Source organism: Stenella coeruleoalba (assembly GCF_951394435.1).
Source record: "Stenella coeruleoalba genome assembly, chromosome: 4".
NCBI lineage: Eukaryota > Metazoa > Chordata > Mammalia > Artiodactyla > Delphinidae > Stenella > Stenella coeruleoalba.
In genome coordinates, this window is record NC_137149.1 from 37141467 (window position 1) to 37168604 (window position 27138).

The 27138-nt window shown below is 40.2% G+C and overlaps 1 protein-coding gene across 1 annotated transcript in view; it reads left to right on the top strand.

The window, feature by feature from the left end:
• Nucleotides 1-3905: 3905 nt before the first annotated feature.
• STX18 (syntaxin 18) overlaps nt 3906-27138 on the top strand; it is a 122166-nt gene continuing 98933 nt past the window's right edge. Inside the window, exon 1 of the mRNA XM_079919507.1 lies at nt 3906-4676. Within this exon, the coding sequence (XP_079775633.1) occupies nt 4509-4676 (168 nt within the window). The 5' untranslated portion in view covers nt 3906-4508. The remainder of the gene's footprint in view (nt 4677-27138) is intronic.

Consider the following 27138-nt stretch of genomic DNA (forward strand, 5'->3'; position numbering starts at 1 on the left):
AATCCTCCATTTTCCTTATTTCTCTAGACCCTTGGAATGTTTCAAGGAGCAGGGCTGGAAACATTGTTTGAGAAATGGGAAAAGAATAGATGGATCTCTCTGTTCATCCAGGAAGACAAGGCAAGAGGTGTCTGCCTAGCTCATAATCAGTCCTCCTTTCTGTTGGAGCTACCCCGCTGGGGTAGGCAGAATAATAGCCCCCCAAAGATGTCCAAGCCTTAATCCCTGGAAAGTGTGAATATGTTACTTGGCAAGGGGGAACTGAGGTTGCAGCTGAAATTAATCCTCCAGGGATTATCCCAGACTTCCCGGGTGAGCCCAGTATAATCACAAGGGTCCTTACATGTGGAAGAGGGAGGAGCAGAGTTGATTTCAGAGTGATAGGTTGTAAGAAGATTGTTATTTGTAGGCAGAATGTTGTACAGCTGGTCTCAAAAGCCTATTTATCGTGTGTAACTGAAATTATATACCTTTTAATTAGCAACTCCCCATTTCCCCCTCCCCCAGCCCCTGGCAACCACTATTCTTCTCTCTCCTTCTATGAGTTTGACTATTTTAGATACTTCATATAAGTGGAATCATGCAGTACTATCCTTCTGTGAATGGCCTCATTCACTTAGCATAAGTCCTCATGTTTAATCTGTGTTGTTGTATATTGCAGGATTTCCTTCAAAAAAAAGAAGGCTGAATAATATTCCACTTTATGTGCTTTTTTTTTTTTGATCTGTTCATCCATCAATGGACATTTAGGATGTTTCTATGTCTGAACTCTTGTGAATACTGCTATTATGAACATGGAAGTGTAACTATCTCTTTGAGATCCCAATTTTGATTCTTTTGGATAAATACCAGGAAGCAGAATTGTTGGATTATGTGGTAGTTCTATCTCTAATTTTGTGAGGAAACTCCATATTGTTTTCCATAGTGACTGCGCCATTCTGCATGCCGACCAACAGTGTACAAGGGTTTCAATTTCTCCATCACCCTGATTTCTTTAGCTAGGTTCCTCCTTAGGAACAAGTTTATTCTTTGAGCTTCCCATCCCTAGAGTCATGGTCCTTTTTAGAACCCCTGAGAAAAAAAATTGTTTTATGAATTTCTTTAGGTCCACTTTCTAAAGTGAAAACACATGCTCTCCAAGTCCTCTCCTCTTGCATTGTGAATTCTACCATGGCATGGCCGGCCTTCCAGGGTTTCTGTCACTCTAACGCTCCTAGCCAGGTCTTTTCTATTGGTTAGATCTAGGTGTAATCTAGTAGTTCCTTCCTCTCTATCCTTTACCTACTCAGCGATAACACTGTAATGTTGGTAATTGGTGAATGTACCCAATAGTCTGTTTTGGCAGATTTCTGGTTACGTGGTGTATCAGTCAGGATAAGATAATCATGCTGCAGTAACAAACAACCCCAAATCTCCATGGACAAGCAGAGCGAAGGTTTACTTCTCACTGCCAGCACACGTCCTTAGTTGGCTGTGCTCCATGTCATCTTTACTCAGGGAACCCAGGTTGATGACCCAATGGAACATTACAGGTTGCCAGGGCAGAAGGAGAAGAGAGCACAGTGAACCACATGTTAGCTCTTAAATTTGCTGCCCAGAACCAAAATGTCACTTTTCACGGTTAAAAGGAATCACCTGGTCAAGTAGCTGTCAATAGGTCAAGGAACTATAATCCTCCCCTAGGAGAAGCCGTGAATATGAGTGAACAATGAAACAGACCACCAAGGAGGGTCTCCAGTTACTATATTATTGTGGCAAGTCCATGATTTCATGAACCCAGAAAACTGGTCTCCCCATGCTGCCTGCAGGAATTCACACTTCCAGGCATTGGGCACCCTCCTCCATACAGCAAATACCAGCTTACACCAACTTTCCCCAGGTAGAAAACCAACGTCTCTAAAGGAGGCAACGATGACAAAACCTCGGTGGCTGACAACTACATGTCTATTTCTAACTGACAGCACAGTTCTGTCATGGCTTGGGCACCTGGTTGGGCAATATAGCCTCTTTTTGGCGGAGGCTGCGTTTAATGACTTCCATGAGACTCCCCAAATGATTCTAAGCTGCGTACATCTATCCTGATTGTAAGGAGGGTGCTGTTATAGGGAACTCTATTCCGTAATTCCAATATGCCCTACTGTTTTTCAAGAGTAGAGAGCCTAGCCTAATGAATGAAACATTGTTACTAATGAAATGTAGTTTATGTACCACTTCAAACTTGGAAGTTTGTAATACACTCCCACCATGCTTCTGTTCTTCCTTTTTATCCACATCCCCTCTCAGCTTTATGGGGTTTCCCGTTAGTCCATGGTCAACTGAAGTGACCTTGCTCTTTGAGGTTAGAAGAGTAAAATAAAATAATAAAAATGCAACAGCTCATATCCCATGGTCTGTGGGACATCCAAGGGCCTCCTCAAGATCTTTGTAACTTTTCTAGGAGTTTTAGGTGTTTGTGGTCACTTGTGGTTTTAGAGCCTGATGTTTTGAGCTCACGTGGGTCTCATCTCCATAATCTTCTTTGCTCTTTGCAGAGGCAGACAGAAGATTTAGACCTTTCTCCCAAACTTTTTACCCAAAAAACCCAACCGCACCAAACACACTACTCACTGAAGCTTTGGCGTAGCTCAGTCCCCTCCCACTCAAAAACCCTACCCAGTGAGCTACTATCTCCTTTCCTGGCCCCTTCCCTGGGTTCTGGTTCCTCCCTCTTACCCTTAATTCAGTCCCATTCATTTTATTATGCAGGGTGATTTAGCTCTCTTTCTACTCTGCCCCAGACTTATCTTCGCATAAGCCAAAGACTCATTAATGTCTCGGTAAGACAAAGGGCCACTTATGCAAGGCAGAATCATTGGCAGAGGTTTAGTAATTTCTGTCTTATTCTCTCTCCCTTACTCTGTTGGTGGAAGAAAGCTGTATGAAAATTTATTTTCCTCATAAGGGAAGGCTGAAGTGGCTACAGTGTGGGTTTTAAATACCACTTTCCTTCTTCCTTCCAGGTACCTATGTAGTTTCTTAACATCTATTTCTGATAAATATATTTAACACAGCGGGCGTCAAACTTCTGGTCTCAGAACTCCTTTACACTCTTAAAAATTACTGAGGGCCCTAAAATAACTTTCGTTTATATGGGTTTTAGCTATGGATATTTACTGAATTCGAAATTTAAACAAAAATTTGAAATATTCATTCAGTTAAAAGTAAAGATAAACCCATTACATATTAACATAAGTGGTATATTTTTGTGGAAAAAAAAAGCATTTCCAAAACAACTTAGTGAGAATGGCACTGTTTTACATTTGTGCAAATCTTTTTAAAGTTTGACCTAATAGAAGACAGCTGTTTTGCATTCAGTGTTTTGCAATATCAAAAGTCACCCAGCCTCTGGGAAACCCAATTGTGCACAACTTATGAGAGAATAAGAGTGAAAAGATAAATAACATCTTGCTATGAAAATCATTTTTTATTTTGCCTATCACTCTTTGACAACCACATTTTAATACATATTCTAATTGTGCATCCTCTTTAGAAAAAAAGAAAACAAATGATGAAATCAAAGATCTTGAATTAGATCTGAACCTCGAACCAAAATGTAGAAAGAATTCACTGGCTAACTTTCAGTCCACTTAAATAACTATGACTTAAGATGGTATATTTAAAAACCATACATGAGGAAGAACAGAAACCAGTGAAACTCTTTCGTCCTTGTCTCGATCTGATAAATTCCTAGTCATTCTTCAAATCTGCCTTCTCTACAGTGTGATGCCTTCTCTATAGAGCTTTCCCCACCATAATTAATAACAAGAATGTTAACAATAATGTTATTATTAACAACGGTAACTAACTTTCATTGGTCTCTAGGAGCCAAGCAACGCCAAAACACTTCGCACGTGTTATCTCGCTGAGGAAGGTGCTGGCTTCATTTTACACATCAGGTGGGTGACGGTTGGAAAAGAAAGGCCTCTGGCCTCTAGCTCTCTGCCGTGCACACCTGCTCTGCCCTAGCACTTACTGCACCCAGGTGGTCACCGCCCACGTGCTTCGGTCCCGCACAAGGTGGGTTCATGAGGTCTGGGTCAGGTTGGGTCGCTTCCTGTCCCCTCGCAACCCGCGCAACAGGGAGCCAAGAGAATGGAGCCAGCCTTCCGGCTTCCTGATCCCCTCGGTTCCGGGGCCTACACGCCCTAAGCGAGCTCGCGAGGGCTCGGGACTCCAGGACCTCCCCGCGCGGCTAAGTCAGCCAAAGTTTGCCGGGAGGAGAAACGGGCGCGGGTGTGAGCGTCGCTGGGTCCGGGTCGCCGAGGGGATGGGCACGCCCGCCGGCGGAGACCGGAACCTTTCTCCTCTCGCCGCCGTAGCCCCGGGCGGGCCGGAACCTTTCTTCTCGTGTCGCCGTTGGTGAGCGGAGGCGTGCGGAAACGGAACGGTCCTCCAGCTGCCCAGCTCGCGCCGCGGTCGCCGGCTGCTGACGTGGGCGGCTCTGGTGGGGGCCGTGGGTGTGGGTCGCCATGGCGGTGGACATCACACTGCTGTTCCGGGCCAGCGTCAAGACCGTGAAGACGCGCAACAAAGCGCTGGGAGTGGCGGTGGGCGGCGGGGTCGAGGGCAGCCGCGACGAGCTGTTCCGCCGGAGCCCCCGGCCTAAGGGCGACTTCTCCAGCCGGGCGCGCGAAGTGGTGAGCTGGTTGCTATGGAAACGGCGGGCTGGAGAGGGGGGCGGATCCGCGGCAGGGACCCCAGACCCCAAACCGGACTCTGTCCCGTAAGCAGTGGGTGAGGGAAGCGCCTGGAGAAGGTGGTGTCAAGGGCGGTCAGGAGAGTTGGTCCCAGAGAGTCGACGGCTGTCTTTGGAAAGGAACAGCCTTAGGTCGAGGAATGGGGACGCATGTTGGGGAGCTCGGAACTATGTCTGCAACGTACATGGGCTGCTTTGTGAGGTAATGAGCTTGCCGTCACTGCAGACCTGAACGCAGGCGAAGCTTCCCCCACCGTCCTTTGCTTTCCTGTCGCAGCACTGACTACAGTCACAGTGTATTTATCTCTTCTGTTTACTTGTCTCAGCCCCCTCCCCTCCCCTGCCCCGCACTGAGATCCAAGATCGCATTCGGCCGACCTGGCCCTTCTCCTTGCCTCCTGCAATAGGTTAGGGTTCGTGCCAGGGACCGGTCTGTCTTGAGACTGGTTTAGGATAATCTTTCACAAACACCCTCTGTTACAGCCATCTAAACTACTTTCTGTTCCCTGAACACAGCAGGCTTTCGTTCGGGAGAGCTGGGACCTACTCCTTCAAGGCAGTAACAGTGTTGGCTTCACTTCAGAATCCCCGAAGCCTGACTCAGAGCATTGCTTAGTAAATGTTTGTTGGATCAATGAATGAACAAATGGTTGTCTCCTTCCCCACTACACAGGAAACTCTGTAAGGGGAGAGATAAAGTTTGCCAGGTTCACTTTTGGATCCTTGGCACCAAGGGTGGATCTAGTTTTTGTGGAGCTCGAAGCTTATACAGTTCTGTCTGTCCTCTTTAAGAAATAAAAATACAAAGTCACAAAAAAAAAAAAAGGTTCAGAGCTTTGGGGGGGTGCAGGGGAGGGGCCCTGACACTCAAACTTCATGGTAAACCCACTTCTGTTTGATACACAGTGCAGTGCCTGGTACTTTGTAGACACTCAGATATTTTTTAATATATGTATGCATGAATTAGTGAGTGGCAGCTTGCAGAGGATATTCAAGCCTCGGAAGGGAAATTGGTCGAGATGAATATATTCAGTCCATCAATAAGCATACATTAAGCACCTACCTTCTGACAAGCATTGTGTTAGAATAACGCGATTTAAAAGGAATGGTGGGGGAGACAGACATATTACCAAAAGAAGTGACACAACACCTTGAAGACGTTGTGTAGAACACAAAGGAGAGTGTTCAATTATGCGTCAGGGCCAAGAAAGGCTTTACAGAGGCGATGATGCCTGAAACAAATCTTGAAAGAAGAGTAGTTGGTTCCAGTGCGCATAGGGTGGAGAAGGGCATCTCAGGCTAAGAGAAGAGTATGCACAAAGGTGTGGAGATGGGTAACTTTATGCTCAGTTTATTTATACTCAATGCGTGTCTACCCGTTAAATTACAAACAAATTAGTAATGGCATTTCAGATTTGGGGGCGGGGAGGAACTTTTTGTAGCTGAACAACTCCTAACAGTGATAACTATGCCACTTTGCATTGGGAGCTTGATTAGTTAACTCATTTGGGCTGTGGGATGAATGGGGACCTTGGGAGTAGAAACTGGGTCTTGGATTTAGAAGACTTAGATTCCAATCTGGGTTCTGCTACTTAGATGTGGGTGACTTGGGTAAGTCCTGTTACCCAAGTCTCATTTCCCTTTTCTATAAAATGGGCATGATAATACCCTCCTTGACTGGTAAGCTGATTATTAGGATCTTATGAGACTTTGTATATATCGTAAAGAGCCATAATGATTATTATTGTTCCCCTTCACTCCTACGCTAACTCTGTGTAGGCCATTTAGATGTATTTTCATCAGTGGCACAAAACTTTATTCCCTACACCACTTTGCTTTCTTGTACTTTCATTCTTCACTTGCAAAGGGGAACCAAGGAAGTTCATGAGGGAATCTGAAAATTCTGTGTAGGTACTAATAGCATCGATAGTGGAGGCAGTGACACTCCTCTGTCAAGGTGAAGCTATCAGCGACGGCATATGTGTGGCAAACATGCAGTTATTCCTCTTTCTCCTTCCCTGGGAGCATGGAAGCCAGTGTTAATGTCCCAGTACATCTGTGTTGCTCAGAATCCTTTGGAACTTTGTGCCCCAGGCAACCATTACCTATTGTTGGACCTGACATTCAGGTTGAAATTTGCTGATATCCTACATAACATATAGTAAAAATAGAGTCTGTATGCCTGAAGCAGAACCATGGACTTTTTTCTTTTAGTACTTAAAAGGATCTTAAGTTCATGTTGTTCAGTCTTTTCATTTTATAGGTGGGAAAACTAACACTCAGGTAAGTGAAATGTCTTGCCCAGAGTCATAATAGATGAGGTCACAGGACAGAGCCAGAGGAAGAAGGCAGGTCCTTTGACTCCAGTTTAATGTTGCTTATTTCCCACCCTGCCCCATACATATACTTCCACTATAATTTTAAACCAAAAATTCTTCAGCTGAGTTTCTTCTTCCTGAGTTAATACTATATTCATAATTGCATACTGAATAAGATTTGGAGCATAAAGACCTTGCATAAAGACCAAAGCATAAAGACCAAAGAATTTGAACGCCTTTTACTTACTGCATGAACTTGGGCAAGTTACTTAACCGCAGTTTCCTCACTCCTAAAATAGAGTGAATAATAGCAACCTTATAAGGTGGTTATGCAGATGAAATGAGGAAAGGTGTGCAAGTGCTTGCATGAGTGTGAATTCTTTTGATTGCTAGTAAGGGTACCCTAGTTTAAACTAACCTGAGCAAAATAGGAATGTGTTGGCTGGTAAAACTGGGAAACACAGGAAGGAGCTTCTTTCTCCAGATCTTATCCATAAAACCCCAGGAAAGGACTCTAGTTGGTTCTGCTTGGGTCCTGAGCCCTTGTTATGGCCTCAGACGGATAAGGTTCTTCACATGGCCAGGTCAGATGCCCACTCCAATAGGTGGGTTGGGTGCTGTGATTGCTGCCCCACCAGAACCTTGGAAAAGGGAGTGCTGTGTCTGACACTAGGGAGTAAGGGATGCTGGGCAGGCAAAACTGACAAAAATGTTCCTTCTGTTCCCTAGCACAGTGCCTGACCTGTCTTCACTTTACCTGCCTGGTGGTCTTCAACTCTGTGGGGAATAAAAAACTAGAATTGTGGGAGCTTGTATGACAGGCTTTGGTGTGGGAATGTGTCTGGAGGTGCCTCATAGGGGCAGCTTTTTCATTTTCTTACTAATTTATAAAGGTTACAGAGTCCAGGAGAAGCAGTTCACAGTAAACCAAGACCCCTCTGAGTAGCCAAACTGAGTCTGCAGGGGCAACAGGAGCCAGTGAACAGAACATCAGGGAACCTGTGTTCTAGACCAAGTTGAGCCATGAAGTGGACAGACCACCTAATCTTTCTGCACCTCAGTGTCCACATTGGTAAAGCCGACAGCTTAGACTATAACTGTAGCAAGTTCTTGTAAAACAAAGATGTCTCATTTATAAGATAAACAGCGACTCTGTGTTGTTGGGAATTCTATTTTCAGATTAGACATGCAGATGAATTTTTCTTTGTTTATTATACATTGCTTTTGTGAAAGCTAAGTGTCATTTACTTTTATTTTTTTTATGAGTTAATTATCTTTAGCTCCTGGCTTAAATTCAGACTTCTTACAGCAACCCAAACCCAAAGTCCCTGCTACCTTCCTCGAGCTCCCCTCCTCTCACCTTCCTCTTACTCTACTCCAGCTGCCCTAGCCTCCTTGCTTTCCTCACATGTACCAGGCACATTCCTACCTCAGGACCTTTGCGCTTGTGGTTACCTCGACCTGGAACACTTTTCTCTCAGATTCCATGTGGTTTGATCTTTAGGCCTCTGCTCATTCGTTGTTTCCACTGCCCTGTATAAAGTAGCATCCTTTTTCTGTTCTTTACTCCCCTTTATTCCTGTCATTGTCTAACATATCATGTATCCATTGACTTGTTGTTTATCCACTAGACTATATGCTTCATGAAAACAAAGACTCTTTAGGTTCTAGAATAGTGCAGGATAGGTTCTCAGTAAATGTTTCTTGAATTAAAGAATGAGTGTTATCTACTGTGTCACTTTGCTTTTAATTTTGGAGCTGGTTGATCTCTGTCCAAGCTTCCTTCCAGTTCTAGAAATGTGTGATCCTAACATGATTCCTTAATATTACACAGTATATATGTACACTTAATCCAGTATCTGGAATAAACCTTGAATAGATAGTAGCTTTTATTTTATTAGTAAGATTTAGATCCTACATCAAAGAGCTTATAGTCAAGTGGAGAAGCAGACCCATAAATAATACGACGACTCAGGTAGAAGTGACAACCGTAATGCTCAGCATTGATCCCCCAGGTCCTCCTCGATTTTCTTCTCAGTTGTAGTGTTGAACTTGTGTGCCAGTGTTTGGAGCCAAAGGCTAAGCTGGGACCACCTGGATTATTATCCATAGTAGCTGGAAATAGACTTTATCCAAGGATTGAGTATAATTCTACTTAAACTGGGTTTCAGTTGAGGGAGCATTGTTCAAAGAAGCAGTATCAGGCAACAGGTGCCAAGGGTCAGTGAGAAGCTGGAGACAGGCCCACACAAGACAGGAATAGATCAGGAAACAGTGTAGGTTTAGGATGTAGGATTCAAATAGAACGTGGGTCTGTTGAATCATATAGATTTAAAAAAAATTAATGGAGAGTTCTTTTTGCAAAGGAAATAAGGAGCAGCTTTTGCTAAGGCTGGGATGAGGGGGCTGGGAAGAGAGAGGTTCATTAGCCAGCTTGCCCCTCTACCGCCATTCCCCCTTCTCCTTGAGGAGCCCCTTTGGAACCAGCCATAGGGCTGAGAGAGACACAGTTTCTCGCTCCATTAATGTTCTCCAAGTCTTCTCTTAACTTCATGGTGCTGTATTTTTATGGATCATAATAACTGAGTGTGTACTGTAAGCAGAACTCAGTGCTAGTGACTTTCCATGGTATAAAGAGTGAGCCCTTTGTATGGACTGCACTCTGAAATTTTCCAGGATTTATGAAGACTATAGCTTTTGAAATTATATTTATTCAATACTAATTGATTTATTCCATCTCCTGTAAGCATTGGACTCTTGATAGGTGTCAGTCATTGTGAGGACACAAAAAACTATGAGACATACGTCTCGGCTCTTTGAAAATAGAAATAAAGGATAACTAAAGCTCCTTGAGGGAGAATTGGTAGAAAATCAAACTGGACCTTGAAGGATGAGAACCATTCTACCAGACAAAGGAAGGGAGTTAAATCGCATTCCTGGCAGAGGGAGGAGTGTTAGCAAAGGCACCGGTGTACAACAGCAGGGTGATGGGGGGAGCAGAGGCAAGGCTGGAGTGATTGGAGCCCTTTTCTGGAGGAGGCCTGGGGGAGGGGCAGAGAGGCAAGAGATGAGGCTGTTCTGGATTAGGTTAGAGCAGGGGTCAGCCAACTTTGGCCCATAGGCCAAATCCAGCCGCTGCCGATTTTTGTAAATGAGGTTTCAGTGGAATGAGACCACGCTCATTTGTTTTCATGTAGGCTATGGATGCTTTTGTGCTATAGTGGTAGAGTTGTAGCTGGCAAAGGCTGGCAGAGTCTGAAGTATTTCCTGTTTGGCTCTTTAGAGGAAAAGTTGACCAGACCTTGGGTGAGAGCATTGTCAGCAGTGCTGAGGAGTTTGGACTTTATGCTCTAAGCTATGTGAGCAGAGGCCTGAAAAGTTCATATTTGTCTTTTAAGATAATCAGCAATATTGCAGATGGGTTTGGAGTGTAACACGACTGACATAGAGGAGCTAATTGGAAGGCTATTGCAGTAATCCAGGTGAGAGCTGATGAGCTAGTGACAGAGGAGTGAATGGATGAAGTTGATATTTAGGAGGTGGATTTTAAAAAAATGTAGCCATTGGTGGGGGTAGAAAGAGGGAGAGGTAGAATAATTCCCAGCTTTCTAGTTGGCAAGTTTCATGGTGGTAGATATCACAATAACATTTTTTTCAAAGTTTGAGTAGGATGCCAATTAATCATGCCTTCCCTTTCTCAGTTCTAAACAGTGGAGAATAGATTCACGGGGCCCAACAGACATTAGAGTTTTATTAAGACAACAAGTGGTGGGTAACTCCCCAGTGGCAGTGCTTCTTGGTAAATCTGGATTGGAGAGCATAGCTGGAACCCAGTGGGTTCCTCTAGGTTTGTCGTATTTAGATCTTGGAGATGATTGAGTCTTTAAAATAGACACATAGTTCATATACCCAGCCAACCACCTCACAAATCCAGCGAACACTGGGCTGGGCCTTATTATGGTGAGAGCTACAAGGCAAGTCAACCACACCAGACTGCAGATGGGGATACTGAGTAGGGCCATTTAGATACCAGGTTCTTATATAGACTTTTATTCTCAATTGTGCATTCTTTATTCTTGAAAGAAAGTCATCTGGGTGGTAATGATTGTATCACATACTGTAGAAGCATGGTTCTCAGGGATAGTCAATTGACTTTCTCCTTCATTCCAAGAAAAGTCTGGAATGGGTCAAAGAGTTCCCTCTTTTCTCAGTTTCTAGTTGGCAGGTAGCCAGTAGTTCAGTGTATCACCTACTAAGGATAGGGCTGCCAAAACAGGTCCTCTCAGGATGACATTTTTAATGAACTCTTCCTGTCCATGGTCTGATACTATCTTGCAGGCTTGAGAACCAGGTTTGTCAACATACCAAGGATAGAACCATCTATCAGGGCAGATATCAACTGAGCTCACACCAACTTGTGTACAAGTTAGAATACCAGATTATTTTCTTTGAGTGCCATAACTAATACTCAGGAGGATCTAAATTTTGGAAAGTCAGTTATTTTTGAGCTTCTGCTATAGGTCAGTAACTCTGTTGAGGGCTTTACATACCTGATCTCAATTAATTTTTCTCTATTTGGGGGATAGAAATATAATATTATCAAGTGATTTTACAGTATTGATCATATTATGAATAATATGATTCTAGAATTCATACAAACTTGATGTTTGAGGTTTCTTGTTGTGTGAAAAATCTATATGGGCTCCCCCTGGTGGGCAAAGTATCAGTGACGTTTACAATGGTTAATTATGGCTTGTGTTACGAAAAACTTGTGCTTAAAACATATTAAGTTTAAAATTGACTTAAAAAGAGGCCCCTTCCGAACCCTCGAAGAGAAAGTGAATAAACCAGAGAAGTGAAAAGTGTGATGTGTTGAATGAACTCATATATCATATAACTCACATATGAAAAGTTTGCAGCACAGTTGTAATTTTAAGCTCAGTAGTACTTTTTTCTTCCTGACTTTCAGGTTCTCAAAGTCTGTAAATACTAGAATTTGCCTTCTACTTGTTACAGTCTAACATAATGCCTAATTGTCAAAACTTTCTTATGGAGCTCAGAAGCTATATTTAACCAAGAGAAGTGAGTCTTTTCATTTCACAATATTGTATACATTCCTGTTCACTTTTTGGACAGATGATAAGAAAACCATAGTAAAATCAACATTTGTCTTTTATAGTCTAAGTAGAGATGACAGACTGCAGCATATCTTGACTGGGAGAAATTGAGAAAGGAATTAAAAAGCATAAGTTTTGAATTACAAATACTTTTGGACTATGCCAATAATTAACTGTATGATCTTGGAGAACTCACCTAACCTCTATTTTTGTTTTTCGTTTGCTTTTTGTTTTTTTCATTTTTCTTGTTTAATGAGGAGCTTTGACTAGATAATCGTTTAAGGACCTTTTCAACAGGGTGTTTCCATGATTCAGTACTCTTTTTTCTGAAAGTCTCAGACTATATTTTAAAATGCTTTTTGCAGTAGTAACTGCCCCAGCACCTTATGATACTTCCCCCGAGTTCCTATGTACTCAGAATTTTTCACCTAGATAAAAAAAAAATGATTTTGTTTTTCAAAGTTGTTGTTTGGTATGTTTCCACAAGTATATTTGATTTAAAAGTGATTATGTACTCTTATAATGAGCTGTTATCAGTGGGGCATGTTTTTGAAGTTGACTAGTTATAAAATCTGATTATAAAAACAGTAAGTGCTCATTAAACAGAATAAAAAAGAAAATGAAGTTCACATATAGTACTACTTGCCAGAAATAGCCACTGTTTTAATTTTCGTATATATTTTTTCAGACATTTTTCCTATTAAACAAAAACAATTTTTCTACAGTGCTGTTTTCTAGCCCCTCTTTTTTTTTTGTCTTGTCTTGGTTTTTTCACTTAATAACATATTGTGAACATTTTTCTATGTCAATACGTATTGTTCTTGTCATCAATTTATTTGGCTGCATAACCATTAAAAATAATATTACAGAATAAAAATCTCTTACCTAAAAAAAAAAAAATTACATAACTTATTCACCTGAACCTCTATTGAAAGATATTTAGGCTGCTTTCAGTTTATCACTATTTTAAACAAACAATACATTTTTTACCAAATTTGTTTCAGATTTATAATCTCTTAAGATAAAAGGCAAAATGTATATAAATTCACTTTACTTGTTTTCTGTTGAATCTTTTCTCAAATATAAAAAGTTGGATGCCCTAATTTGATAAAAAGAAAATTATTCCTAACTTTGGGGAAAGTGTTAAATGTATGAGAACTTATTTCAGTGCTGGAGGAGAATAGAAAGGGGTAGGTGATAACTGGGAGCAGGCTAGTCAGGAAAACTTTTACGTGGGAGCAGAGCCTTGAAGAGCAAGTGAAATTGGGTAGGTGGCGAGCCTGAGCAGGATGTATTTCAGTGATGGTAAGGAAACTGGCTGACTAGGCCAGTGGGTTCTTCTTTGTCAGTGGCGTGAAACAAACTTGGGGAGGTACTTTATGGTCTGCAGATTATAGAAGGCCTCCTGAGCTTTTGTACAAAACAAGTGTACAAAAATCAGTGGCCATCCAAATCTAATTAATGACCACTTAAAATCTAAAGAAATCATTTACAGTAGTAACAAAAAGCATTTCTAGAAATAACCTTAATAAGAAATGTAAATGCCCCATTTGAAGAAAACTTCCCAGTTTTGTAGAGAGATATAGAAAACTTGAATAAATAGAAACACATATTGTGTATGTGGAAGGGAAGAAGTGTTAGAAAGACATCAGTTATTCCTAAATTAATTTGTAGATTTAGTGCAGCTTTATTCCAAATTCCAGCAGAAAGTAGTTCTGAAATTTATCTAGAAAAGAAGATGAGTGAAAATAGCTAATTAATTTTTGAAGAAAAGTGGAAGGGTGTGTGTTGGGGTGGGTGTACTAGCCTTACCAAATATTAAAACATTTTGAACCCAAAAAATAATATATGCGTATATGGATCAATCAGTGAAGCCTGTTAGGCCAGGTGTGTATGTGTGTGTAACTCTTGTTTAGGGAGGTATTGTAAATCAGTCAGAAAAAGAAGGTTTATTCAGTGATTTGGGGATAATTGGTTAGCACTTTGGAAAGAAAGGCTTTTTTTTTTTTTTAGGTCCTTGTCTTTTACTGTACATACATTAAAGTACATTTTTACATGGACTAAAGATTTAATTGTAAAAGCAAAACTGAAGAAAATGAAAATGTATATGAAATATTGACCTATCTTCTAGAAGTGGGAGGTCTTTCTGAGTTTAAAAATTAGCAGCAGTAATCTTAATAATGGTGTTGATTTTGATGATAGCAGCTATCACAAGTACTTTACATAGAGACACTATAGCATTATTCCCAAGTACAAGAAATTATTAGGTAAATATGGCATAGTGAAAAGTTTGTCATGACATGAGAAGAATTGCTCATATTAAAAAATACTACCAAAACCAGTTACAATTAAAACTATATATACAAAATCAAAAAACTGTAGGCATGGACATAGTGATTAGAAGGAAACTGGCTGACTAGGCCAGTGGGTTCTGGCCTACATTTTAGTGTATGTAAAATGCTAACAATGGCTATATCTGGCTGATGAGACTATGGGTGATTTATTTTTCTGCTTCTATCTTCCTGAATTTCTCTAATGAACACATATTACTCTTGAAATGAGAAGCAAAACAGAATAAGTAAAACTCTAGGCAGGTGAGTTTTTATTTGCTGTGGGAGGAATGGAAAAGAATATCTTTTGATTGGAAAAATGTCATGAATAAGCAGTATCTAATTATATATTAAATGTACAATGGAGGGGGCCCCTCTTTAAAGGAAGTCTGTGGTAAATCTTTTGTAAAGGGAGTAATTTTCCTGTAACTCAGCTGGATTTTCAATTCAGACTTTCTTAACCTGTACAGGAAAATCATCCACAAGTGTTTCATTGATGTCTTAGCTTTCTGGTTGTCATTCTAAAAAATAATAAATGGTAATAATAGCTACCACTCGTAGAGCACCTACTCTACCTGGCACTCTGCTAAAAGCTTTGTAATTTGGTTGACTATCCTTGCAAGTTAGGTTCCTTTACTCATAAAGAAACCAAGGTGTCCTGCCCAAGATGATGTAACATTGATGAGCTTGTGCCTTATTCCTGGGATCGCCTGCCACCTCTCCAGGTTCTGTGGATGCAGGGGTATGTGCATGCGGAGTGCTGTCCTGGGACTTTGGAGCTGGACTTCACTTTGTATGGCACAGGTCAGATCTCTGGTGATTTTCTCCTTGGCATGTTGTCATATCATCTACTGTCTTTAGGAGCATATTTTGCTACATAAATCACAGGTATTTGAAAATGCCTGACTAGCTTTTGGGGAAATACAGCTGCCTCCAAATCAAACTCTTTTTTTAGTCAACAATTACTAGTAACTGTGTATTTTTTAGAGGTAGTGTTGAGGTATGTTTTTGGGAAAATGGAAAAAGGGTTGTAGTTTTAGTTAGTAAAATCATTGAGAAGGAAGGAGACCCAATTTATACATTATATCCATCTGAAAAAGTATAATTCCCTTTTCTGTCATTGGGACACTAGTTTGTTATTTATTTGTTCATTCAACAGTCAGTCCCGTGAAGAACTCGAGCTGAGATGATTTTTCAGAATTGCTCAGGTGAGGCAAGGGGCCAGGCCTTTAAAAACGTTGGTCAGTCATCAGAAGAGGGCTTCACCAGGGAAAGGCCTTTGAGTTGGGTGACATAGCTTCCTTCTGCTGAGGACAGTGCCTGAGAGAGACTCAGCTGTGAGCCATCAGCAGGCAATTCTTCTGGATGTTGGGGGAATGAGGGCCTTCATCCTGAAGGCACAGCTCTGCCATACTACCCTTTAGGGTTGTTGTGAGGACTGAATGAGGTATTTCATGTAAAGCTGCCAGCATTGTATCTGGTACATTAGGGATACTCATTAAATGGCGACTACTTTATTATCAGCTTATATTTTTTGAGTATCTGCCCATAAGTATAAGGAAGGCACTTAGATTGCTCTTTGGGCTGGGAAGATGAATGAGACTTTCATTTTGGTCATTAATATGCTAACAATCTAGAAGAGGGCATTCATTCATTCAACAAATATTTATTGAGCATCTGCTATACGCTATGTACTGTTTTTGACCCTGGGGATAGAGCAAAGGTAAGACAGACCAAAATCTCTGCTTTCATGGAGAGTATATTTTAATGGGAAACTTACAGTAAACAAGTAAACGGATTCAAAAATACTTGTGTCAGGTAGTGATAAGTAAACTCATAAGGCATACTCATAATTATAGAAGTTTTCACAAGAGGAACTTTGATCATTTAGATAGCAGAGAGATTACTTCGGGGTAAGGTTGAGGGGAGGCTTCATGGAAGAGGTGACATTTAGGTGGGCCTCCCAGATTTTCCACATGTGGAATGGAGAGAGGAGATGCAGGACTGAACACATGACGAAGACTCTAGGAGTGGGAAAGCACAGGATGGTAAAATCTGAGGAAAGCTGAGTTTAACTGGAAGGAGTGTGAAAAGTAGGTAATGGGGTGTGCCAGGTATTACCCCTCGGCCCCTACAGATCTACTCTCTATCCTTTCCACTCTGCTCCTGCGTCAGCAGGCCGATCTTTATGGAGTGCGTGACTGGGTGTCCTTGTTCTCTGGCTTCTGATTGGATGCAGCCAGTTCGAGGCTCCAGCAGGAGACTGGAGGGCTGGAAGAAGCAGGAGTTGGTTTGGGAACTGGGTAAAGGCTTTGCATCCACAATCTATTACTTAGATTACGTGTCTTCCCACCAGCCCTAGAATTTTTTACCTGTGTATGTCAGGCATCCCATGGGTTAGGATGGCTTTAGCCAGTAGGCTGGTACCAGCCATCAACAGACAGGATTGTACTGTAGCCCCACTCAGGGGTGACCCTGAAAGATAGTGACAAAGGGAATTCCTCCCCGTGGATAGAACTTTGGACATTTCATCTTTGCCTTTTTATTTAAGGTGGCTTTTAAAGGCGATATGTTTCTCTCTGTCTCTCTCTCAACTTTACAATGGGGTAATGTCAAAAATTTTAGGCTCAAACAGATTTTCTCTTAGTGATGTGGCAGTTCATACTTTTCTTCCAAATATGACCTGAAGGATTAGAGGTGGTAAATGGTCTTGTGGCACTTTGACTATAAATCTGAACTGGAATGGAATCTGTAACCCATTATCAGATTCTGAATCAGGCTGCCTTGTCTTTCTCCTGTTTTTGTTTCAGTGAAAATGTGTGTTTTTATTCTGTCAGTGGATGGTTTACATACCTAATATACCTAATATTAAAAGGGAATTATATAATGAATACTTGATGTGAAAGGGACTAGTTAAATACTTCAACTCCAAAGGATTCCATTAAAGTAATAAGGAAATTACATTTAATTTTAAATGGTAGAAAGATTTTTTTAATGTTATTGCTATTAAGCATGTATTACACACACTCAAGCCATTTTCTGCAAATGAATTTCCAAAGCACAATTCATCTTTTTACAGGTGGGGAGGAAATATTCTTGCAAAATATAGTTTGATGTTGTCTTCTTAACTGCGGAGAGAAGCATACTTTTCCAAAGAATAGAATGTGATGGTTGATTGGAAACTTTTGGAGTTACGGGCTTTTAGCTCTACCTCTTGAAATAAGAAAATATATATAAATGGGTCCCCAGATGAAGGCGTGGTGGGGTACTTTATAGCCCTAATTGACTCCAGACATAGAGGCCGTGATTTGCAAGCAAGCAGTGACAAGAGGAAGTTAAATCAAAATTAAATTAAGGGAAGGAAGAAAAAAAAGAGAGATATTAAGGAGAGGTGATGAATCTTCTGCAGGCGTCTAAATACTTATCTGTAGGTAAGTGAGAAATCTGTGAATATATCTCAGTTATGTCAAAGGATGAAATCTGGAAACATTTCAGTCCTAAAAAAGACCTTCTCTCTTTTATAAAGTCTTTTTTGTATTCATTGCTTGGTACAGTTCAGTCAGTACACGCATATTTGCTTCTATACTTTTCCATGACTCAATTGGCCGTAAAATCAGCATCTCCCATGATACACATCAGGTGATATTTTGGGAGAATTGGTTTTTCTGTTTATATTTTGACTATTTGATTTTGTTCCGCTCATGTAAATACAGTTCTGGGAATCAGAATTGATTCCGGCCACTCAGCCATGCTGACCGCCATTTCTGCACTTGTCTCAGTTTCCCTTTTGTTGGCCTCCCCTGTCCAGTGAGTTCTCAGGCCCAAGAGAACAGGGACTGTGTCCCACTCCCCATCACAGCACAGATGAAGTGCAGCATTCAGCACATATTTGTGAAGTTAATCTGTGCCTTGTGCTTCCTCTCTTTCTCATCCAGCCCACTGCTACCATGCGTGCTCATCCCTCACCATCTTGAGCCTGAGTTGATGAAACAGCACTGAGCGCTCCCCGCCCCCACCCCCCGCTCAGAGCCAAGCCACTGTGCCGAAAATGCGGCTTTCCTCATGTTCCTGTGCTCAGAACTGCCTGGGCTCAGTACTGCCCATTCCTCACACAGTGAATTCTGTTATTTGGCTGGTCTTCAAAGGTCTTTATAAAGGTAGCCCTACCCACTTTTCCAGTGTTGCATCCCACACTTCCCTGGATCATCCTACCAGCTTTAACCAAGCTGCTCTTTTCACAAACTCCTCTGCTTTCTTGTCTCCTTGTTTGGCTCTTGCTATTTCTCTTGCCTGGACAGCTCGCTCCCCTTCACTTACTCAAATTCTACCCATCCTTAAAGGGTAGAAGTTTAATCTCTTCTGAATTCAAAGCACTTGCTGTCTGTATTACTCATTAAGCCAGCAACTATGTGTGGCTTATGACAGCCTTTGCATTATTGTTTGGTGGTGTTATTATTCTTACTTTTTGAAGATCTGATTGGCTTTATTCAGTGATTTATGAGTCAAGCAGTATCCCATCTAGCAAAGAGATAGGCACTCACGTGTTGTTATTTAATGATTGCATTGTTGCTTAGCTTTCCAAGTGCTGTTTTCTTCCAAACTATATTATTTATCTTTGAGCATGGGAGATGGAAAAGGAAAGGGCGAGAGTGATTTGATGTTTTTTACATATTTCCCTCACTGGCTTTGGTAGCTAGTGCTGCAGCCGTTACACAGGACAGTCACCACGTCTTACTCATGTTTCCCTTCCCAGTTCCCAGCCCTGCGCCTGGTCCATAGTGGCGATTCAGTACATGGTATGTGACTAAATAAATAGAAGGCATTCTCAAATATTTGTTTACTAGTTTGACCCAAAGCTAAAAGAATCAACATGGGTGATTTTCCAACTTCTAAAAGCCATAAAAATCCAGTTTCTCATTTAGCTTTTTTTCACCATTAACAGTTCTCCCTCGAGCACTTCTTCCTTTTGCCTGCCTTCAGCTTCATGCTGAAATATAAATCAATTTCCTCTAATTCTTTTCCCTGTGAAATTGGAGAACAGCTGTTCAGTCACCTCCTTATAAATAACCCTTCAACAAGTTAAATTGCCTCTAGGATTTGCTTTCTCCAGATTAAATTATCCCAAAGCCCTTTCTTTTTCTCATAAAGGCCTTTTCAGAAAGTAGTGTTAGTTGTTTTTTTAATTTCTTTTTCTAGCTCTTTATAAAACTTTATTCTTTTCATAAATGTACCATAGAATACCCCTATAAAGGCCTGATTAATGCTGTCTGGAAAGGAAGGCATCTTGAATCTCCTCATTTGTGTTTTGGAGTATCCTGTTAACCTTTTTTACCTGTTGCCTGTCGGATTTAACTTGTGGTCTACTCTCACCCTCTCCTTGTTTTGTTTCCTTTTTCTGTGCATTTCTTCAAATGAGTAGCTTGATTTTCTTCCCACAAAACACTAACTTGCTGTATCAGGAGTCTTACAATTACAAGTTACAGAGACCCAATGTGAATTAGCTTAAATGATTAAGGGAATTTATTGATTTATGTCACTGAAAAGTCTAGTAATAGGACTTAACCTCCAGCACGGCTGGACCCAGGGGACAAAACAGTGTCACCAAAAGCCTTTTTTCTCACTCCCTATGATCTGCCTTCGTGGTATTAGCATCTCCCTTAAGGTACCTCCAAGCTCTGCTTCATGGTAGCTGTAGAGCTGCAGCACGTGCAGACCTTACTTCCCATACTACCCCATCCAGAGGAAGAGAGAGGTGCTTTCCTCAGAGTACCCACCAGCATCTTGGAACTGAGGCAGATGCCTCTCCTTAAACCCAACTCCAGAGGTCTGCTTAGGACCCAGCTCTTCAAATAGAACAGTGTCACACATGGCTGAGAATAGGGAAGGAATGATTTCCAAAGGAAATTTGGGGAGCTGTTCCCAGGAGGAGGGCAATGGATGTGAGTGGCCAACAATAGATGTACGTTACACTCAAAATTGTGCTTCTTCATTCTGCCTTAGACAGATTATTGATATTGCTTTGCACTGAGGGTATCTCTGCGAATGAATTCTTCACTCAGTCACTCACTCAGTCACTCACTCTCTCATTCTTCATTGAACACTCTGGATAGAGTATGCCAGGCACGCAACTAGGTATTGGGTATACAAACGTGAGTGAGGCAATATCCCTGACCAGGAGAAACTCATAGTCTAGTGAAAAGACAGACTAATAGGCAGATAGTTAAAGCATGTTGTAATAAGTGCTGTTATCAAAGTATATATGGACACAGAGGTAGAAGTGAAGAACTCAGTGGGAGGGGCTTGAAGCAGGGAGGGCTTCACAGGAGAGCTAAGCCTTGACGAGTAGAAGGGATTTCCCTAGATTGGGGAAGGAAGGGCATTATCCTCAAAGCCATGGTGAACCATAAAACGTTTTCAGCAGGGGACTGGCAGGATCAGGTATGGATTTTAGAAAGATCATTCTGCTGGCCATTGGTAAACCTAGTGGAGGTGAGAAGGACTGGCGGTGAGGAGGAGGATCCATCGACTGTTGCAGTAAATGACATCTGAGTGAAGACCCCGTGCACTGAGCCAGGGACCATAGAGACAGAGGGCAGATTTAAGATATATTGACAGGATTTGGGACTTGTTAGATGTAGGAGATGAAAATCAATTGTTCTAGATGAATTCAAGGTTTCAGTTGTGGGTGACTAGATGAGTCTGGTTCAGTTCAAGATGAGTTCATCTTTGTGGTTATTTGAGGTGCCTGTTGAACACCCACCCAAGGGATTCATGTTTATCAGGCCGTGGTAGATACAGAAGTGGACCTCAGGAAAGGTTTCTGAGCCAGAGACATAGACAGGGAGACATCGGAGTATAGGTTGAAGCCTTGAGGAAGGAGTGAGGTTACCCAAGGGGAATTTCAAATGAGAAGAAAAGAGGGCCTGGGAATGGGGAATGGCAACATTTGAGAGGCTGGTAGAGGAGAAGGAGAAGGAGGCTGTGGAGGAGTTAGGCAGGCATCTGGGTCCCTCCAGATAATAGACCTCTTCTCATCTTGATAAAGGCAGTGTCACCTGGGAGGTTGGTGGCATGGTGGTTAATTAAGAGCATGGACTCTGGGCTTTACTACCTACTGGTGTGTGACTTGTGGGCAAATTACTTCATTTCCTGATCTATAGGATGGGAATTAGGTAGTACCTAATTTTGGAGGATTAAATGAGCAAAGCGCTTTGAAAGTGCTTGGCACATAGGAAATGTTATAAAGTGTTTGATAAATAAACATGGAAACCAATAAATGCATGTGCCCTGCATTTGTGCATCTGTCTGTCTCTCTGAGCTTACATATCCACTGGCCAGTTAATCTGAAATCCAAAATTAGTTTGTTTGGACTTAAATAATTTATTCTTCTGAAAACTCTAGTGATTCCAGTGTAACAGTTTAAGTGTCTGACTTCCTGAAGATTTTCTGGATTATTTATTGGATTATTTTTTCTACTGGCTATTAATTTTACCTCTGACTTTGATGTACTTTTCTTTGTTTCTTCCATACTTCATATATTTTAAAATTGTTCTTAATAACCTCACAGCGTACAGCTTTCTCTTCTCTTTTTTTTTTTTTTTTAAGATTTTCTTCCTCGGAATCATTCTTAAAGTTCTGGAATGCTCTGTCAGTTGCTCCCCCGCATTTTGGTCAGTTTCTGGCATGTTACTTTTAATCAGGCTACTTTTTTCATCCATCTGTAGGAATTGGCAATATTTTCAATTCCTCTCCATTATGGTCAGGAATATGAACTTGCTGTCTTTTCTTCTTCCTTTTGCATTTTCCCAAGTATGTGTCTTGAACCACTGATTAGATCTACGTGCCCACAATAACATAAGCAGGCACAAAGCTTAAATCTGATTTAAAGGAGTATTGTACAGTTTGTTCCTCCATTAAAGTCTAGATTAAAATAGAACAGTATTCAGGGTGTGAGTTTGTCATGGAATCTCTAACACTCGTTGAATCAGACATCGTGTGTGTTCGTTTTTAAATAACTGGGTGGGTCACTTTTTTATTTATTATGAACACAAACACTGATGCTAACAACTGACATGTGAAAGGAAAACAGGGAATAGTGATGAAAACCATTTAATGATTAGTGAGGAAACAAATATTGTTTAATGAAAATAAAAACCATGTCTAAAGGGCCTAATGCTGACTTTTGGAAATATAACCATGTTGCGGTCTGTTGTGTACCCTCTGTCCTGTACAGTAGATATTGTTTAAAATTGCTTGGGAACTGGAGCTTGCAATTGTGAGCCTGGAATGTCCTGCAGATAATTAAGTTGTGGTCAGGCTTTGGAAAAATAAAAAGTTCTCGAACTATGATTTTATAAACATGCTACAATAACATTTCTTTATATTTAACAGTTTCTTATAGAAAGCTGATACTCTCATGAGGCATTGATTAAAGGTAAAACATCAAGAAAGAAAAAATATTAAATTAAAACTTCACTTAGGATGTTGACAGTTGGCTTGTAATATTAAACAGATGTGTATGTTTCTCGGGATATTCTTCTTTCTGAACTGAATTGCTAAGTTGTATTTTTTTAAATGACAACTACAAATTTTTGATCAGTTAATAATTTTAAATGCCCTTTCTACAATCTTCTGTATTCTAACTTCATCTGTAGTTTGAGCCCTCTCAATGATATGATTGGTGAAACCTTTGCTGCCTCTTCTAAAGTCTTTCATTTTCTTTCTTCACCCCCCCCCCCACCCCCGGTCTTAAAGCTTAACTGGGCTCTTCTGATTTCATGATGCATTCTTGGAGATTGATTCCTTGAAATAATTTTAGGATCACTGAGTGGAATTCTACCCTTTTAGATTTATGTCTGTAGTTTACTTCTATATAAGTTTCACGTTGGCATCTCAGTGCACAAGTTGACCTACATTGTGGTATTGTGTTTGTGTGGTCAATTGTAAAAGCTTCGTGATACGTGTGTAGAGCCAGCCATGCAGATCGGCCCATACCCCCGTGCTGTGGGCCCAAAGAAACGTCAGTGAGGGACCTCAAGGAAAGAGATTCAGTAAACTCTTCTTTTTGCTCACAGGGTTTGCCATATTAGGCAAATAACATAGAGTCCAGTAAGGGCAGTGGAAGGGGTGGATTGGGCGGGTGGGTAGCCTTTGGTAAATGGAGGGAGGAGTCAGGTCAGATTTTGTAGGATGAGGGGAAGATATTTTGCATCTTCAAAGATTCTTCGTATCTATTCGCAAGACTAGATAAATTGTTCATTGCGTTTGGGCTGATGAAATTTTTTAGTTCTGAAGATCATTTTAATTGTAAGTCTGACATGTGTACATCTTAAGTTTTCTGAGAGATATATTTTATGAGGCAGGAGTCTCTGATCAACCTGGAAGAACAGTTTAGTTGGTTTGGGTAGATTTATTTATCTTGGAACTATGTATCGTTTGCACAGTCTTCTTTTTGGAATCAGTGTTTTTTTCTCTGCAGATTCTATTTGGGAAGCTCTGATTTGGGGCCTAGTATTTGGAAGGCATTTCCAATAAACACAAACAAAGACCCGCTAGACTGTCTGAACAAATACAATGACATACTTTAGCATACAAAGCTTTATTTAACCTCAAGAGTAATGAATTTAGTTTTAATAGCAAACTATTTAAACATTACTATTTGTTCTTTATATCTAATATTGTAAATCGTTTTTAAATGTCCTCTTTCTTAAAGTTTGATTTAGAAGCCAAAAATTTTCTTCTTATAAAAAAGTGCATTTTTATATGAAAGGATTTGACAAGTATGCATTTCAGGTGTTCAGCTTTTGTTCTCCAGCTCGCTGTTTTAGAATTATTCTATTACATTTTGTGTGGGGGAGGAAGGAGAGCAAATTTCTGTGTTCGATGTCTTAGCAGATTTAATTGAATCATTGCCATATTCTCCTAGAAGTTTGCAATGCTAATTAACAGTACTCTTTCGGAAGGAGTTGGGAACTTGAGCTATGTGCAAAAATACTATATAAGTTTAGCATAATTTGTTACTCTAGAAAGAGCCGTCCATTTTAGCGTAAGAATCTGAAAAGCAGTAGAACATGTCTGTTAAGGTTTCTATCAGTTAGCTTGTTTCAGAGCTTTGTATTATTTCATTCCAATTCTCTTCCAATATTTTGCTGTGAAGGAGTGTTGTAAATATTTTAAATAGTTCTCTCTGACCAGAATTAATAATACCAGATATAAGTAGAAAATGCTGTTTCATTTTACCATTCTTACTGCATCATAAGCTAACTCTCTGTAAATGATATTCTTGTATAGATATTTTGGCCTGGCTCACTGATCCTAATTTCAGTATTATGCCTGACTTAGCAATACGCTGCTGTGATCAGCAACAGTAAATTGTATTAGGCAGGCTTTATTTTCTGTGGCAGTGTGGTATTGTAGTTTCTCCCACCCCTGAGGTAGAAAACCATGGTCTTAGTATTGTTTTTCAGTTTTAATGTTTAATAACTCTGTCTTGGGGAAAGGGAAAGTGGGAAGTTTTTCAAAGTAGATGATGATTAAAGAGTTATACCATTTGAATTACTTTCATCTTTTTAAAATTTCATTTGATCATCATTTTTTCTCTGTACAGTGTTTGGATCTTCTCAGCTGTTTCACAGATAATGAATTTGGTTCTGTTCGGGAGAAGGGAGTACATTGCCAGTGTTTGCAACGTTCATTCTCTTAACCGCGAAGTTACTGATTTGGGAATGGAAGACACTCGTTGGTCCCTAGTGGTCTGAAATGGAAAATGCATCTCCGGAAAATTTCATTTGAACTTTCCATAAAGTTTAGCATTTGATTAGAAACAAAAATGTTAATAATTTTAGGTAGGTTGATTGGCTTATTTATAGTGTTCTTTGAGCTACAGTTGTAGTTACTTATTTTCTTAATCTCTTATTGAAAGTAGATGAACTACATATAAAAACTTGGGAACTAGATTAGCACCTGTATTTCAAGCCACTTAGGAAATGGAGGAAAACTCTGTAAATGCTTGTGTAAGTGCTAAGTAGACTGAGAAAAATCTGTCAGAAGTTTTCTCTTTGTCATTTCTTTGTTAGCTTTATCATGCTTAATTTTCATGAAAATAATGTGTTTGTTACTGTGGTCGCACCGTGATTTAGCTTTGGCTTGTGTATGATATTTTATTGTCCCTGTCCTGGAAAATTATAGCAGTTTTTATGAGGAGTGGTTTGTGGGTTCACACAACCCACTTGGAGTGCCATTTACCATAATTCTCTTCTAAAAGGACCATAAAACATCATGTAAATTGTTTAAAAAGGGAAAGGCCTTCTTTGAGAAAGGCTAAGAAGAAATCTTTCCAGGCTTTCTTTTGTTTCTTATAGTTTCATGATTTTAAGCTCTATTTAAAGTATTAATGTTAAAGAAATAAAGTGCACATGTATGTGAGTAAAGATTGTTGTGAGCCAGAGCTGGGCTAAAACCGGGTATTGATGCAGAATAATATGTATCAAATTCATTATAATATTTTAAAATGTGCTTCCTGTGACTTTGGAAATGAAATTAAGGAAGAAAGGAAGAGAGAGAGGGAGGAAGGAAGGACGGAAGGAGGGAAGGAAGGATGGAATTAATTCATAGCATGTATATCTTTTTAAGAAAACCCTTGTGTTCTCTTAACTAGTTGTTGTGTCTCTGTAGTCTACATTAAGGCACAATTTTTGGTAACCAGTCTTGTGAAACGCATATTTAATTTCACAAACAGATTTACCTAGAGAAACTTCCCCCCTTGGCCGTTTTACCATTTCGGTTGGCTTGTGGCACTCAGTTTATGTACACCCTTACGAAGAAAGCATAGAATAGCACAGTAACAAGGCCAAAGTTCTGTCATGGTTTTCTGTACAAATGCTTTATTCCGATATTATCTTGGTTTTGTGCATGAGCTCGATGGAGAGCAAGGACGGAAATTGTTAATAATTTTCTACAGCATTTACGTGGTACTCTGAGCTTCTAGTCACTTAATACAGATATATCTTACGTTTAGGAAATTTTAATAAGAAAATCCATACATATGCAAAATATAAAATAGAGGCCCCTGTTCGTTTTGCATAAAGATATAACAAATATATAATAGATTTAATTTAAAAAACCACTTCCTTAGTACATGTGAGGCTATTATAGTTGGAACAACATTTATGGGAACACTTACAAATGAAATGATGATAGCTCTGTTCATGTAAATAGTGATATAAACATTTGTCTCTGCAAAATTTTCTATTCAAATTAGTGTGTTTTAAAAAACCCAAGATTATCTGTGTGGTTTAGAAACTCCTTGGTTTTGTGACAAGAGGAGGTTACAAGTAGATTATATTTAGATTATATTTATATTACTGAAGAGAGTGTCAGTAAAATTGCTAAATTTTCTTGAACATGGCTGTAAATCTTTGTCTATAAATACTTCCTATTTGCATGTGTAATTTCATGAAGAATATCAACTTAGGTTTTATTAGGTGACTGTAAATTCTCCTTTTCCATGTGTGTTAAAACACACACATGCACACAAAACCAACTTCCTAAAACATATCAAAACTTTTTAGAATTATTTCTTACTCTACACTCTTTTTTTTTTTTCTCCTGTTGAGGTGTTTCTATACTATCAGGATCAC